Here is an 18030-nt window from a genome sequence, read left to right on the forward strand (position 1 = left end):
CTTTACAAAATACCAAAAAGTGATCCCACTAAAGCTAGGGCAGCATGTAATTATTGTGATGCTTCATATGCATGTAATACAAAGACCAACAGTACAAAATCTATGAAGTACCACATTGAGAAACAGTATAAGAAATGTTCGTTTAATAAGACGAACAAATCTCAAACTACTTTAGGTTGGAAGGCGAATAATGGAAGAAGTGGTAGTAGAGGAATTGTTCTCATAGCAATTAGTCTTAAGGCCTACAGACAAACCTTAACGGAAATGTTGATTATTGATGAGTTGCCCTTTAGGTTCATTGAAGGGAAGGGTTTCAAAAAATTTATACTCATTGTTTGTCCTAAGTGGATAGGGATTCCATCCCGTGTCATGATTGCAAAAGATTGTTTTAAGTTGAAAACCGCTCTTCAAGGGCAACAAATTTCCCTTACCACGAATACATGAACATCCGTGCAAAACCTCGATTATATGTGTGTCATTGCAAACTTTATTAATGATGATTGAAATTATACAATATGATTTATTTCTTTTTCTTTGGTTGAAAATCACAAGGGTGATACACTTGGTAAGGCTATAAAGGTGTGCTTGCATAATTGGGGGTGACCGAAAATAATTATAATCACTGTTGATGATGCAAGTTCTAATAACATAGCAATATCTTATTTGAAAAAGAAAACCAAGTATAGGAAAGATATTGTCTTGGGACATCAATTTTGTATGTTCGGTATTGTACCCACATATTAAATTTAATTGTTCGTGAAGGGTTGAAAGAGCATGATGACTCTATTGCATGGGTGAGGAGTGTTGTGGAATGTTGTAGAATACATAAAATCCTCCCCTCAAATGTGAAGTACATTTAAGTCGTGTGTACAATTAGAAGACATTACATGCAAAGGTCATGTTTGTGTGCAAACTAGGTGAAACTCCACCTATCTTATGTTGGAGAGGGCGGAAAAATTTAAAAAAACTTTCGAACAGTTAGAAGAAGAATATTCAAACTTCCTTACTAGTATTGGAGATGATGATGACAACAATGATGACGGTGATAATTCCTGGATGAAGAGAACGTCAAGGAAGTTAGGGCCTCTTAAGAATGATGATTGGGAGAAGGTAAAGTTATTTGTGAGGTTTCTTCAAGTTTTTCATGATGCAACTTTATGTTTCTCTAGGGATAAATATGTATTTTGCAACTCTTTTTTTACGAAGTTAGTTACAATTCAAGATGCGATTGACATAGAGTGTGAAGAAGGAAGCCCCGAGGTGGGATTGATGGCAGCGAATATGAGGAACAAAATTTGATAAATATTGGGATGACATTGCAAATATGAATTTGTTGTTGTATATTGGGCTTGTTCATGATCCTCAGTACAATATGAGATATCTTGAATTTTCATTAGAATCAATGTATGCCCAAGGTAATAGTTCTGTTCAACAACCCCAGCACACAAGTTCCCCACGTGTAGATGTAATAGGAAGGCACATAGATTGACTATATTTAAGCAACGGTTACAATCAGAAAACTCTTTGGAAAGAAAATAAAAGGTTGATAGATATTTAGCTGAAACCTGTGAGAAACAAGATGCAGTTCTGACATTCTAAATTGGTATAAGATTAATTCAGTTAGCACGGCGGATTATGTACTTGATCCCTTCCAAAATAGTTTATCTCCGACGATGGTTTAGAGTCTCGTTTGTGCACAGAATTGATTTCATTATTTTTCTACTCCAATCAGCCTTAAGACCTTAATGGATAAGGTGAAGGATTTTGAGAAACAGTTAGATATGGGTATGTAACAATTACAAATTTACTTCATTTTATATCTTTTATGATTTATATGTTATGTAAATTTATATAATTTATTTTGTTTTATCTTTTATGTATAGAGCTTGTTAGGAGGTTGGAAATTTTATGGAGGCGTCGAATATAATGCCTACACCCAATGCAGATGAATGAAGTGAGAAGAATATACTTTTATACTATTGTAGTAGTTATTTTGTTATTAAACTAAGACATTTAATATTTTTTTGCTATGTTTTTTGCAGTAAAGTTGTGAAGACTTGCAATTTTAGACTTTGTGACTAAAGACTTGGAGTTGGAGTTTTTTTTTTTATTATTATTATTACTATTCAGTTATTTATAATTTATAATTTAGACTTAGATGCATAGATTGTAATTTGTAAATTTTATTTTGTATTTTCTTTACTTTTTTTGGTTTTGTAACTTTTTTTTCTTTCATTTGGAGTTTGGATGATTACATTGATTAGGGATTTTTAGTTTTATTAGTATTTTTTCCTTTTTTCTATATTTTTTTAATTTATATTTTGGATGTTATTAGCATTTTGTATTTTTTTTTAATTTTTTTTCCTTTTTTTAATGTTAATAATAATTTAAGTTGAAAATAGTCTCAAAATCAGGACTTCAGCCAAAACTTGACTAGTAAAATCAGTTGGGCCAAAACTAATAAAGTGGCCCATTGGTGTAAGGGTGAACCTACCGAACCAGACTAATTGACAACTGTCCGGTCTAGTCCCGTCCATATGCCACTTCAGTCCGATTCAGGTAGGAAAATTATGGACCGAGCTCATTCAGTTTAGTATGCAAAATCTATTAGAGACCAACCGGACCAGACCGAACTCACTCCTAGTGAGAACAGATTCTATAGTCACTGACGGAATCATAAGTAGAGGCCCCAAAATATATTCGGACTACCATTGGGCCCAATGGCATGGCCCATTTGGTTATAGGCCTAGCGTATAAGTTTGAATCAATTTCCATTTTTTATTTATTTTTATCCTGAAAGCAGATCTAGAAATCATTCGGGAGGATTAGGGTAGAATTCAGGCATCGCCTTTGGAAATAAATCTGGAAATATCGTCGCATTTTCTATCAATAATTATTTTTGTTTAGAGAAATTGAATAATGGGGAAGAACGAGTTTCTGACGCCGAAGGCAATCGCGAACCGGATCAAAGCGAAGGGCCTCCAGAAGCTCCGATGGTACTGCCAGATGTGCCAGAAGCAGTGCCGCGACGAGAACGGGTTCAAGTGCCACTGCATGAGCGAGAGCCACCAGCGCCAGATGCAGATCTTCGGTCAGAATCCAAACCGTATCGTCGAGGGCTACTCGGAGGAGTTCGAGTGCTCCTTCCTCGACCATATGAAGCGCAGCCACCGCTTCAGCCGCATCGCCGCCACTGTCGTTTACAACGAGTATATCAACGACCGCCACCACGTCCACATGAACTCCACCCAGTGGGCCACCCTCACCGAGTTCGTCAAGTACCTCGGCCGCACCGGCAAGTGTAAGGTCGAAGAGACCCCGAAGGGTTGGTTCATCACTTATATTGACCGAGATTCCGAAACGCTCTTCAAGGAGAGAATGAAGAATAAGCGAATGAAGGCAGATTTGGTCGAGGAAGAGAAGCAAGAGAGGGAGATTCAGAAGCAGATCGAGAAGGCCGCCGAGCAGTTAATGCCGCTCGTAACCGACTCTCAGAAGCCCGAGCCTCAGCCCGTGAAGGAATTGAAATCTGAGGCTGATGCTAAAATTGGCTTCGCGCTCGGCTCGTCTTCGAAACTGAAAACGAAAGAGAGCAGCGAGAGTTCGAAATCGGTGTTTGATGAAGATGAAAACGAGAAGAACGACAAGAGAAATCAAGGGGCGAAGAATAAATCGGTTTTGGAGGAATTGATGCGCGAGGAGGAGATGAAGAAGGAGAAGATGAACCGAAAGGACTATTGGCTGACCGAGGGAATCGTTGTGAAGGTCATGAGCAAAGCGTTGGCTGAGAAGGGTTACTATAAGCAAAAGGGGATTGTGAGGAAAGTGATCGATAAGTATGTTGGAGAGATTGAAATGCTTGAAAGCAAACATGTGCTAAGGGTCGACCAGGCTGAGCTCGAGACCGTGATTCCGCAAATTGGGGGCCTCGTGAGGATCGTGAATGGAGCGTATAGGGGAGCGATTGCCAAGCTGTTGGGTGTGGATACGGAGAAGTTTTGCGCCAAGGTGCAGATAGAGAAGGGTGCCTACGTTGGTAGAGTGCTTAAAGCTGTTGAATATGAGGATATCTGTAAAGTTTCCCAGTGAGGTTTGATAGAAAATTTAACTTGTAGTTAATGGAGATTATCATGGCATTATATATGATATTTTCTGTTGTTCCTTGAAATGTTTCATTCTGCTTTGAAAGTCTCTGAAAATATTACTGTTGAATACATTAGCTTCCTCTATCATTATCCAGGTTTGCCATTTGATCGATGATTTAGATCCTGCTTGCTAGGGAAAGAACGGTGAAGGCTGTCTTATACCCAAATAACTTTTACCCTTATAGAATGGACGAGTTTGGATTTTGCACAGGTGTTTTTTTATCTATGCAATATAGGAAGAAACCAAATACTGCAGCCCAAACTTTGGAAGAAACCAAATAGGATACGTTGTAGCCTGGGGTTTACAGATTTGATTAGAATGTAATATGAAAGCCTAAAGGGAAATAAACTCGATTAATTTTGCTAAACCTGCAGCCATCTATACAATTTAACGCAATCTGGTTGATAAACTTAACATTGATTTTTTATTTTTGATTTGGTACCCAGTGTCTAGGAACAACGTCCCGACTAATCCCAGGGTACACAGGCTCTCGGCAAAGAGTTTCCTGCAAGTGCACCTTAGATAATTCAATGGAAAAATCCCCCTGTCTGATAGCCCCTAGAGATTGTTTGAACTCGAGAGGATTTGAACCTTAGATCTAGAGGGAGCACACCCCCAAACCAAGGCCTTTACCACTTGAGCTAACCCCTAAGGGTTAACGACATTGAAAAATAGATGATCCACTGAGGGAACTTTATCTCTAAATCACAAAACAAATATTTCTAGCAGTCTTAACAGTAATAAAGCAGCAGGGGAAAAATGAATAACACCATATACTTGTGAAAACAAGGTTTAGGATAAGAAGAAATACAAGGTTGGGTTTTACCCAAGGGTTTACACATCCAGCCAAGGACCACTGGATTGAATCAACAATAGCAGGGAAGGATAAAACATCTCATAAAAAGCACACTGTAGACTTCCCAAGCCCATAGGAGAACATAACAAACTATTTTTTAGTGGCCATTGAGAGCAACAAACTGCCCAAATTGCTATGAAAGTGGTGATAGTATACGGATGAAGCAAAACTAGCAAAAAGAATCAGTAGTTAAATAGGATAGGAAGAATAAAAAAAATACTCACAAAGAAGATACAAGGTATAGAAAAAGAATATCAACTACACAAGAATTAACTATAGGATGCTGCACTGTGTTCAAATGAACTGAAAAAAATGAAGTATAACTTTCTAATATAAAACTACCCAAACTCAGCAAATAAGTGCTTTCTAATATCGTGAGCACCAGATAATGTATCTTGAGGATCATTTGGACACCAGTTCCACAAAGAGGCAAGCCAAAGTTATGGTTGGATCGCCTAAAAGGATAGCCAGAATGCTCCCAAGGAACTTCAGAATCCGCAAATACTTGCTACCTCTTCCACGTCTTCTAAACAAGTTAGCTTGAAGTGGTAGTTCCAGCTCCAGGTTCTCCAACTCCAAACAGTTACTATCTTTAGGCCCCTTTTTCCAACTCTCAAGCACCATTTCCGTTGCGCAATACACATGAAAATGGCAATTGTCACTCTTGGCCAAATAAGACCAACCAGGGATGTCCTTGACACCATTCGAAAGCTTCCTCTTCTTGCACCATAGGCACTTCTGGGACACCTTATTGCAAAGCCGGAATTCCACACCATCAATATAAATTTTATTCTTGAGGTTACGACAACAAGGGTGCAAATCCCAACCTTTTTCTTCACAGTGATAAACAAAGCCATTTATAGCCTGTCCGCATGCATCACAATACCTTTTGCAGTCATAACAGTTACTCACACAGCATCTTCCCGGAGGTTGATTAAAGAATTTGAAGGTGGATCCTTTAAAGAACTCGTGGGAAGTTGTGGGGGTAGTGAACATGCACTCTTCATGGAGATCAAAGTCACACAGGTCACATCTATATCTTGGTCCATGACCAGGCTCCAGGCATCCATCACACCTGTATGGCTTTCGATAATTCTTCAGCTCAAGCTCATGGTTCGGGTGGCTATCGTGAGTTTTCTTTGTAATTGTCTTCCTGACAATTTCTCCCGGCATCTTAAGTCGCTACCTACATGTAAGAAAAAGAAATTGATGTTGATTAATTGAGCGTATCATTTTCATATTGAGCTTCTAACTCGCACAGCTGTACCATAAGAGAACAAGAGCGGTTCTATTGCTCCTAGAGCTATATAGTTGAATCTGGAACTATTTTAAGCATTTGCACACAGGCATGTGATGGCTCCGGAAGCATTATAAACTTATATAGCAATTACATTCCTTGGATATATTCAGGACAGTAATTGTATGCAGCTTGACAAATGATTTGCAAATGCAATTTTACCATGGCCAAAAAGGAAGAAATGAAAAATATAAAAGATACATGAAAAAGGGGAATCCAATTATACAAACGTAGAAAGAGATGTTTACCTGATTATGAGAAAGTTGATGTAAAGACTGTTTGCTTGATGCAGGAGGCAGAATTATAACTTATGGTAGTGGCAGAAAAGGCGATGTGACTGGAGAAGAGTGCGTTTGGATCCCTTTTATAGGCAGAAATTAGAATTTTGAGCCTTTGTTTTCTTAGATCAATGTAGATTAGCCAAAGCATCGAAGCTTCTTGGCGTTGGGTCCCACTCAGATCAATGTCGGCGTTTACCTGAGGTCAACTGTCTAGACTGTGGCTGGTATCTTTTGCATTGCAACTTCCCTACACTTACCTGGGCGGTTCAGTATTCCCTCTTGGATGAGAAAAGCAATAAAACCTCTGAAGGTACAATCAGAAGTTGCATACTTGTGTGGTAACACCTTCTGAGTACTTTCAGTGTGAACAAAGACAGTTCATGATATCTCAAAAGTCCTATGTTAACGTGTCGCCTGGTTTTACAATTTGTGATGTTTATCACAGAACAGGAAGCTTCTGATACGGGACAGAGAGTTCTTAGACAACCCAATATCTATGGGGGCCTTGCTTCTGCTACAAGCTGGAGCAATTATTTAGGTAGCCTGGATGCTGATGAGATGATGGTCTCGACATTAAGGTTGTGTTTGGATGTTAAAGTGAGTTAAATTGAGTTGAGTTGAGATGATAAAATATTATTAAAATATTATTTTTTAATATTATTATTATTTTAGAATTTAAAAAAATTAAATTATTTATTATATTTTGAGTTAGAATTTAAAAAAATTATAATAATGAATTGAGATGAGCTGAGAGGAATTAATCAACCAAACGAAGCCTAAGTGTCGAGTCTGCTTATATAAATTATTGGTTTCTAATGATACGGTATGATATAATTTGGATGAAAATATCTCGTATAGGTGGTAGGTAGGAATGAGATGGACATTATATCATTGAAAGTTTAAACTGCTCTGCTTATGTAACCATCAGTTTCTGAAGATATGACAATCATTACCAAATAATTACTCGATCAAGTGAAAGCCTCTGTAGAATGGATAGGAATACTTTGACACGTCACATCTGGTTTTTATGATGCCATTCTTTCTTGGAAAATATTAATTTGCCCCCATCACTTTATCCACTGCCTAGCTTTGCATAACTCTTCTTTTCTTTCAATGATACAATACAGTTTATATAACGCCCCGATCTCGAAATTGGAGAGTTGTTACATTTCACTTAAAATCACATATTATAATATAGATGTAAACTTTTATTTCTAAATTACATATAGATCTTATTGTTTTAACAGTCTTTCTACATATAGTCGATAGGTGCAAATGCCGGGAAATCGCCTGCCACATCACTTAAAATAAAAAAAAAGGAAAACACATGAAAATAGAAGTAAAATAGAAGTAAAAAATTAGAAATGAAAAGAGTTACAAATGAAAACAAGTCGAGCTTCGTCTTCAAAGGGAGGGTGTGGCGCCCCCGACCCCCATGTAAGGAAAATACGGGAATCGAGACATCGGGATGATGACAACATGGTCACACATCCCAACGAAAATGTCAAGTGTGTGTACAAGCAACAGTGTACAATAATAACGCAACGGATAATTAAGTCTACTAAGTACTAGAATTTAAATACAATTTAAATATCAGTAAAAGGGTTTAAAAAGTTATACAGTCATCCCAAAATAAAGTTTAACACATGTCCCAAAATACAAATGAGTGATCCCAAATCACTCCTCGGGCAGAGCCGACTCCTCAGGCTCACCCTTATCTTCATCTGCATCAAAGTCTGCGTTACCACAGAATGGTACCGCAGGTAAGTATAACCCAAATAATCCTCAGGAATAAAATGCATTTAATGCAACCAACATGCATGCATATGATGAAATATGCATTTTCCTCAAAACATCATTTTCCCCGAAAATTATAATTTTCCAACACACGCCAAAATCCCCATTTGGCCTAAAATATTCGTAAAACATTTTTCCAGAAAATGGTTTACACAAAATCCAACACACGCTATTTTCTCAAAAAATAGTCCATTTAATCCGTTATTACCCTATGCACCATGGCCTCCCCTAGGGACCATCCGCACGTCCTGGCTTCGTAGCGATGCCCAGTTCCGCGCCCAGCGCGTACATGGCCAGACATCCTCTAGTCCCCGCCAGCAGAAGGACCACGGAGTCGGCACGAATCTCTCGTCCGATCTCATTGTCGCCCAGCGACAATGCAGGGGACGTTACTCAGTATATTCCGCTCTCGAGTAACCAGATGAGCTCCACCGAGATAATACCCCATCTCGGCTTGGGGTCGTGATACGCACGCACCCAAATTCCATTCTCATATGAAAATCCAGTTTTCATAAACACATGAATATGAATGCAATACACGAAAACTCAGTTTTCCTTTACAAACATGATCATGCATGATATCATGAAATGTACATGTACTGACACTAATCAACAACCATCAATAACCAACCCAATCAAATCCAACCAAACAACTCCAATCACCAATCCATCCGACCCCCGTACTCCTCGGACTCAGTCCGGCAAAACCAATCAACAGTTTAAATACAATGAAATGTGTTAGTGCAAAAATACATTAAATTCACAAGAATTCTTTGGAAAATACTTACAGTGCTATATAGCAATTTCCGAAGGATCACGAAGCTACAAGAGGGGGCAACACAGCAACAAAACAGTGTCAAATACACTGTGGCCGTGGGTCTCAAAGACCCACTTTTCAACAGAGACAAAAGAAGACCCAAAAATGATAGGGTAAGGCCTAGGGAAGTCGGTGAAGCTAGTGGTGGTGAAAGTTGGCCGTGGGTGGAGGCGCAATGGGCGGTAGAAGACCAAAATGCCCAAATCGGAAATGTGGATGGTGGAGCTTCACCGGTGACGGATCGGAGGTGGGGTTGGGTCCAATGGGTTGCCAAGAGGTCGAGGATGAAGTGGTGTGAAAATGGTGGCCAATGGTGGCGCGACGGCGGCGCTGGAGTGAAAGTGACACCGCGGCTTTGAAGGGCTACTGGTGGTTAACGACGGCGCAAATGGAGGTGAGGTTGGTGGGGTAAGGTCGCCGGCGGCAGGGGAACCGAATGGGATGGGCAGTGAAGGCCACCGCCGGCTCACGGCGGCACTGGTGGTGATGTAACGGACGGAAAGAGAGAGAGAGAAGAGAGACGTCGCTCGGGAAAGGAAAACACGGGGAGAAGAAAAAGAAAAGAAAGAAAAGAAAAGGAGGAAAATAAAAATAGGGAAAAAGAAATGAGGTCCAATCCTCATAACTTGGGTCACAAAAATGATCCAACGGAAACGATTTCAAAACTACAAGTTAAATAAAATAATTTAAACGTAATGGTAAAGTCAATTTAAAATAATTTAATCTCACAGTAATTAATTTAAATATTAAAAGCAACTTAAATGCATAACAATAAATAAATATTAAGAAAGCATATAAAAATTAATTTTCACCAATTAAAAATCCTAAAAATAATCCAATTAAAATCCAGTAATTTTAAAACAAGAGAATAATTTTTGAATAAAATAAAAATAATCTTTCAATAAAAATACACTAAAATACGGGGTGTTACAGAGGGTTCTCTTGATGTGGGTAGACGAACTTCAAGAAAATATTTTGGTGATCTTCGTGGGTCTCGTTTTCATCTTCGTGTGTTCTAATCTTCGTGGGTCTTATCTTCATTTTCGTGGGTTCTACTCTACATCTGAGCAACCATTCACCAGTAGTACACTTTTCGTCACTAAATCTTACCAAACTGGACATCATGTTGTTGGAGCTTCTTGAAATTTAGTTGGGAGTTGCATATAAACACATCGATGGTACACCAACTAAATCATTCCTTGGAGATCTTCGTCTTCTTGAGCAATTGAAGGTGGAATATGAGGTATTGTCTCGATGGAAGAGTGATATTTCTTCTATTAGAAACTATACTGACCTTCAATTGGCTGCACGTACCGCATATGTACAAAGGATAGAAGAACTTGTTGGTGTACCCGACCATTATATTGGTGTTAAACCTGGACGTGACGCCCTCATAATAAAATAAATTGATAATTGTTCCATCTCAGATGCCCAAGGGGATTCTCGTATTCTAGTTCGATATATAGATATATATATATATATATATATATATAGGACCCAGAACAATTGCTTGTCTTATTTTTTGGGGTTCTAATGACTTCCCTGGATCTCATAATACAACAGATCAATAGAATTTTTTTTTTCCTATTTCCAAAGTGAAGATCCTCACTTTTTAACAGAAGAATATCTTTCATAATAGAGTTCAGAGGGTACAAAAGTCCACATCCAATCTTCAAAGCTTTAAGATATCACGATGAACACTACGGCTGCAATATTGGTAAAAAAAACACAATTTTTCCACCACACCTAAGCATCTCACACACATCCCATTTCCTATTTCAAACAACCGTTGCTCTCTTTTCTCAACACCCGAATCAAGAAAAATATGAACTAAAAAGACGAAGGGAGGGAGAGGGGGAGAGATTTTTGGAGATTTTTGTTGTCGTGGGTTCTGGTCTTTGAAGGGAGGGAGAGGTGAAGATGAAGGGGTTCTAGTCTTGGGAGGGAGATGAAAGGGTTCTGGTCTTGGGAGGGAGACGAAGAGGGTGTTGGTCTTGATACGAAACGAACCGTTTTGTGGCAGATACAAAACGGTGAACTTCATTTTCCACATCAACAGCGACTCCCCCGCGACTACGCAGCCGACTGCATTTAGCTTTTTTCTTGTTTTAAACCGACTACCTCAATATAATCAAAATAAGACACCAATAAGCCTTAAAATAAATGTCAACCTTTGAGAATATCAAATAGACAGAGCAAAACAAAACTACTAAATAAACTCTCCAATAATCAAAGTAACCTCTTTGTACTTAATCTGTTATGCTCACATAGTCTTATACATATTTTTTATTCTTGATTATCAGCTGAAACATCTGAAAATATTGTGAAGATAATGTGTGAGTTATTAACAACTCAGTAAACAAAAAACATATTCTAGTATGTAAATATGAGCATTTTTGGAAAGTTTAGTATGAGGAAACAAAAACTTTCAATTTCAAAATGCATATCCCAAAAATATGTTATCAAAACATCAGAGCGACATTTTAAACTGTTCATATTCAAAGACCATTTGGCATAATATGATTGATCATCTTCATGTTATCATATAATTTCATATCGTATCGTATCATATCATATCATATACTATGTTTAACCCATGTGATAGAGTTATGCTATCCTCGGTGGCCACACTAGGCAGTATCAAAATGTGAAACTTTTCCTTATTCATTCTCGGAGCTCCAAGTGTGCACACATGAGAAATAATACGCAGAAAAATCACTTTTATTTCCAAAATGGATACACTCATATCAGAAATATTGGTACCAACCATATAATAGAATCAGAATCATCATATCAGAACCAGAATCAGAACAGAATCATAAGGTCATGCCAAAGGTTTTTCAGATGCATATTATATCAAATAAAGTGTTGAACATATTCATATCATTTTCACATAATCAAAAACAAATTTATAACATTTTCATATAACATGTATAAAATTTCCATATTTCACATTTGCTTTTTTATACATTTCAGAAACAACACGTCAAAATATTACTCATATCTACACCAGTCATGTAAGAAAATACTCTCTCTTTTATACAGATTTCATGAGTAATGTTAAACGTATAACTGAAGTTTTTTTCACATTTCTTTTCAAAATATATCATACACTTTTTTATAAATCAACTTCAGTTCATTTTTTTTTTATGCAAAATCTAGTATAAGAACCCCGCTTACTTGGACTCTTTAACTTTTTAAAATTTTCCACTATTGTGTCAAATAAATATCAATCATCACCTATAAAATACACATGTAACTTACTTATATTTCCAAATGAACATGTATTTCATAATTAAAACCTGAGATATAAAAGTCTATATTTCCTTAATGTCTAAAAATCTGTAGAACCCTAAAATATCACCACTTTCCAAAATACTTAGATTTTCATATAAATTCTCCAAATAATTTCACAATTCATTCCTAAGATGATATTAACTCTATAATATTGACAATAAAAACATAAATCTAGTGCTCATGCGTCAGATTTTAATTTCCCGATCTCCCGTCAAATTTTCCTCAATAACCTAGCTTCCACAAATCGATGCCACCTATAAAAGTCGCAACGCCTAATTCAAGCCTATGGACTATTTAAATTTGCATGATCCAACATATAATCATATCAGACCGTAACAATTAATTATTGCATGACCTTAACCCATGACTCATCAATATTCACTTAATCCTCTGTGACCAAAGGGAACTAATAACCAACTAAAATTATATCGAGACAGGTTTATCGAGAGGAAGTGAAACCCTGCAGCGGGGTTGTGGTTTCCATAGTGGTTGGCATCTATGTGCGACGGCATCTCTGTGACATCTCATGGCTAAGCTACGTCCGTGTGGCATCAAGCATGGAGGAGCACGAAGCTCACATCATTATTGACTTGGATGTGTTAGTTACAGGTGCAAACGTGCGAGGTGGAGTAAGAGCACACCCATCAGACTAGACTGCTCTCATGTGAAGGGGCTGTGGTTCGGTTTATCCTTGTGTCTGCATGAAGCGCATGAAAATTATGAGAGCCTTCTGTTGGCGATTGTTGTAGCAATGCACAGTGGAGGACCAGAACAAAAGCTTGCTCTATTTTTCTTGTATAAAAATAAAGGCTTGCCGTGTTGGTTTTAGGTGCGGAGGAATTGAGCTGTGGTGGTGCAACTGGGATGCTGGCGGTGTTTGTGCGTAGGAGGAAGGAAGTGGTAATGGTGGCCTTGTCACTGCTGAGGGAAATCTTCTGTGGTGGTCTTGCTGGCCGTTGAGCTATGGGGAAGAGGCCTGAAGGAGACTCACAATGTCACAGCGTGGGCTTGTGGTGCAAAGACAAAGCTATGGGGGAGTGTTGGCGTTGGACTCTTGCTGAGCAATGTGGGTTATTATAAGTGAAGCTAGTGTACGATGGGGCTGGATGCTATCGGTGGTGGTGTCAAGAGGTGCAGTGGTTCAACTATTGCAGTTTAACCATGCGACAAGGTACTAAGGGGGTCCTGGGGTTGCTGGTTTCCTATGGGCTATGGGAGGTGTTTCCAACAAAAGCTTGGTGACAGTGGTTTATGATATGGGGTTGTTGCCGTGGTGGAGAGAAGGCCTACGGTGGTTGGCAGCACGTGGTGGAACTTGATGTGGAAGGCAGAATACTCAGTGTGGACTGGAGTTTGCAACGACTGTTTTTGGTTATTCACGATGGATGTGGAAAAAGTTTTGGCATGGGTGGATGTAGTGGCTTGCAGTTTGGGTTGGCGTGGAGGAGATCAGAGTGCGATGTGGGGCTTCGAGTTTTGATTCTTTGAACGTGGAGGAAGGGTGCAGCTTGTGGAGGTGTCATAACTACTTGATAATCTTATAATAGTAATTTCCAAAATGTGAACGATATGCTTGTACATGAGAGAAAAATGAATGGACTTATACTATGTGAGTCGTATCTTGAGTCTTGGGCCCTTTTGTGGGCTGGACCATTTTAATCTATCCAAGAATCTCACGAGCTTGCCCAATATATGTGTGTGTGTTTTTCGGCCAACTTTCTAAAATTTCTAATGGGCTATTCTCTAATTCCAAAATAACCCAACACGTTCTATAACTTTTCGGGCCAATTATCAAATAAATAGATTTCACTTTGTTAGAAAAATATTAAATGATTCTAACGTAATTAACAAATTCAATAAAAATTGCATATTCTACCAAAATAAAATTTTAGACCCGTAGCCTATTTAAACTTACTCTATAAATTTTAAATAGACTTCCCATAAATTTTAACCTAAATAAAATTAATAATTCGTGGGGCTTGGACCAAGTGTTATAGTTTCGATCTAAAAGAGTATGCTCTCTATTGTCATACAATTTGTGTCGAGCTTAGTTGTTTTACATGGATGTTTAATGTTACGTTATTTTCTTCAAATTAGACCATCTATTTTTCTTGAATAAATAGATGGAGAGGATCTTGATTCTCGCTATAATTCTCTGAGGAAACAAGGAGATGCAACGACAAAATGTAACGGGCAGTATTGTCGTTACATAACCACGTGTAAACTAGCCATGCATTGTGCCTCTCTCCTCTTCGATAAATATTAGGTGGTTTTTCATCATTATGGATCACTTTCTACTCTTAAATACGGAGTAGGTAGTTGCATGTGGCTTTCGAATGCCGTAATCAAGAATTTAATGTTCAAAACATGTCAACTGTAACGAATGACAGCCACATACGAGAGCTGACTTGACCGGATATTGGTAACCAGTATCGTTGGCACTTGGCGTGAGTCACGACGAAATAAATGAATAAGAGCATTAGTATTAGATTTATTAAATTTATCTTTAAATTTTGATAAAAAATATATATTTTTTATATATTTAAATTTTTTTTATCTATAACTTTATAATGAAATAGTTATTGAATTCATCAAAATAATAATATAATATTATTTTTTTAATAATAATTTTTTTTTCATATTTTATAATTACACTAATTATATATTAATTAATAATTTAATTTAATTCTTACATTATTATTACAAGATAGTTAGAGATTAAACGTGAATAAAAAGTACCATTAGAGATTAAAAGTGAATAAAAAATAAATTTGATGAGTGAACAGTAACTCTTCAAATTTAAAGAAATCTATAAATTTACTGTAGCTCAAAGTTTCACATTTATCTTTTTAGTTAATCTAATGCAGCTCTCTTTTGATAAAATTCATCATATTTTACATTTAGCTAGACTTTTAATGAAGTAAATGCCAATACTCTAAGAGCACTCTCATTGGATTAGTTAAAAGCTAAATCCAATGAGTATTTAGCTATTAAAAAGTGAAATATGCTCACATTAGATTAGTCAAATTTTAAATATTTAGATTTTAGCTACAGTGACTTTCAAAAGTTTTTCTAAATTTGAAGGTTACTGTACGTACATCAAATACATATTTTATTAATTATTTCTCTCTCTATTTCTTTCTATCACATATTTTATCACAATTAATATATTAATTTGACTTAGTGATATATTAATTTAATAAGAATATGATTATTAATTAACATATAATTAGTAGAATAGTAAAATATGATAAAATTAAAAAATTAATAATTAAAAAAATTAAATATTTTTAAAATTATTAGTTATTCATTACCATATAATGAATAAATATATAATCTAATATGGAGATTTGATGTGAATAATCAAAACTAAATTTATCTTATATTATTTTATTATTATATAATGAAAAATAGCTATTCCAACGCAGAGATTTATGTAAATGGAATAGTCATAAGTCAAATTTCTCTTACATTTATCAAAACTGTCATTTAACTTTGGCTAATCCAATAAGAATGCTTTTAAGGAAACAAATAAAAAATAAAAAACTTTCCTGAAAAATGTTAGGAAGTCAAATTCATAGCTTAATTTCTCACCACCCCTTTTTTGATAATATGTCCAACTGTTGAATATACTTGAAATTATGTTCTCCATGACAATCTTGTGAATCAAAGCATACATAGAAACAATATATTTTGTTGGATTTTGTGTTCAGTCATGGATATAGAATATATCATTGAAAGTTGACACTTTTCAATTCCTTAGCCCAGCAAGCATAGAATATGAACTATTTTTTATAAGATATAGTTTTATTTATAAGATTCATTTTGTTAGTTTTTTTTTAATTTTAAATTTTATAATTTTCAGTATATCAATAACCAATATGTGAATAAGTAAATTTTTTTCAAATTTTTCTTAAGTATATTTACCACTTTCATTTTTATAAATATTACACACGTGATAAGAGATGAATATTGGAATTTTGATAAACAAACAAACTATAAATTATATACCAAACAATTAAAATGTTATGGGTCTTTATCTAGATTTTGAATCTAGGTTGTGAATAGGATCATTCATCCGGCCGACCCGAGTTGCATACTTCCGAGTTCCGACCCAGCTCGAAAGCAATCAGTTTGAATAGTTACCAATTACCCGAAATTCCAAATTTGAGTTTTCGACCCGATATTAATTATGAACAAGATCGATTTTTCCAACCCCTTTGTGTGTGTGTGTGTGTGTGTTAGACATAAATTCCATATCTGTAAAAATGAGAATTGGAGACTCAACTCATTTGACTTTTTAAAAAAATAAAAATAAATAAATTTTAGATTAGTTTGCTAGAAAAATCTGTTTTCATTATCTGCAAAAAAATTTCAAATGAGAATCCAATCTCTGATTCTATCTTGTTTGATCACTATTAGCAAATTATCTTTTGCATGAAATTTCAAACATATCTTTAAGCAAGAACTTTTCTCATGATAAGAACTTTCATTGCAAACTTAAAATATTTTGGACCCATACCTCAACGCATGTAAGATATGTAACATGTTGGACATCATTATATATGGTACTAAAATGCCATTTATAGTTCCACATTTGACATTATGATCCTTCAAATTGGACTTTTTTAAAGAGCAAAGTCCCACTTACACAGCTGGACCTTTTTCTAGAGCAAAGCCCTAGTTTGCTTCAACTGTATACACCATGCATAAAAGACAAGGTCCGATTTGGATACAATGAGTGTTTAATCTCATCTCATCATTATAATTTTTTTAAAATTTTCACACAAAGTATAATAAATAATTCAACTTTTTCAAATCTTAAAACAATAATAATATTAAAAAATAATATTTTAATAATATTTTATTCAACTTTCAACTTTTATCTTAATTCATTTCATCGCAACTTCCCTCCTCCCTCAACTCCTCACTTACAATTATTGGAGAGTATTCACACCCGTGTAAATCACTCGCACCATTTGGTTCATCCAAATTTGTAGTATTTAGCAAACAGCAGCATGGTTCCCCCTAGATATTGTTGACAAATTATTGAAGACACAAGTTTTTTTTTTTTTTTTTACAATTATGTTGATACCCAAGTTCCAACCAAAAAAAAAACACACCAATATCACTCATCTAAAGGCAAGAACTACCGAGATTACGTCACAATTCATATGGATATGAGAATCTGAGATGCAATTCACAAAAAGTGCCAATCCTACAATTCACAATTTGAATGAGCATTTGAGATACAAGCACCACCACCTAAGTCATCAAAAACTACATTTTTCTCAGTCCCACAAACTTCAAAGTCATAAAAAAACTGTCTAATATTATCAAAACAGAGAATAAAACTCTATTTGGTCGAATGGAATATTACCAAATAGATCTCCAATGAGACCCAAGTCGTCAGGCAACTGCAGCGCAGCCAAATCAGCATCAGAAGGCCAAAAACTGCAGAGAAAAAACAAAATTAGCCAAATCACCATAAGAAGACAACAATGGACTTCTACTTAAAACTCTATTTTTGTATAAAACA

General features: G+C 36.1%; 2 protein-coding genes across 2 annotated transcripts; one reads left to right on the top strand and one right to left on the bottom strand.

Moving 5' to 3' along the window:
* Positions 1 to 2801: 2801 nt before the first annotated feature.
* LOC108986370 (KIN17-like protein) lies at positions 2802 to 7184 on the top strand. Its single transcript, XM_035692294.1, has 2 exons — positions 2802 to 4090; positions 6592 to 7184. The coding sequence occupies exon 1, from the start codon at positions 2920 to 2922 to the stop codon at positions 4087 to 4089; it is 1170 nt and encodes a 389-aa protein (XP_035548187.1). The 5' UTR covers positions 2802 to 2919; the 3' UTR covers position 4090; positions 6592 to 7184.
* Positions 4893 to 6666, bottom strand: LOC108986371. The gene is made up of 2 exons (XM_018958986.2): positions 6548 to 6666; positions 4893 to 6188 (listed from the first exon to the last, which is right to left on the bottom strand). The coding sequence occupies exon 2, from the start codon at positions 6173 to 6175 to the stop codon at positions 5405 to 5407; it is 771 nt and encodes a 256-aa protein (XP_018814531.1). The 5' UTR covers positions 6176 to 6188; positions 6548 to 6666; the 3' UTR covers positions 4893 to 5404.
* Positions 7185 to 18030: the final 10846 nt, after the last annotated feature.

Source organism: Juglans regia, chromosome 7 (genome assembly GCF_001411555.2).
Source record: "Juglans regia cultivar Chandler chromosome 7, Walnut 2.0, whole genome shotgun sequence".
NCBI classification, from domain to species: domain Eukaryota; kingdom Viridiplantae; phylum Streptophyta; class Magnoliopsida; order Fagales; family Juglandaceae; genus Juglans; species Juglans regia.

What these genes read in the sequence shown, in the direction of transcription:
- LOC108986370 (XM_035692294.1), top strand. Translation starts at nt 2,920, where the DNA reads ATGGGGAAGAACGAGTTTCTGACGCCGAAGGCAATCGCGAACCGGATC.
- LOC108986371 (XM_018958986.2), bottom strand. Translation starts at nt 6,175, where the DNA reads ATGCCGGGAGAAATTGTCAGGAAGACAATTACAAAGAAAACTCACGAT.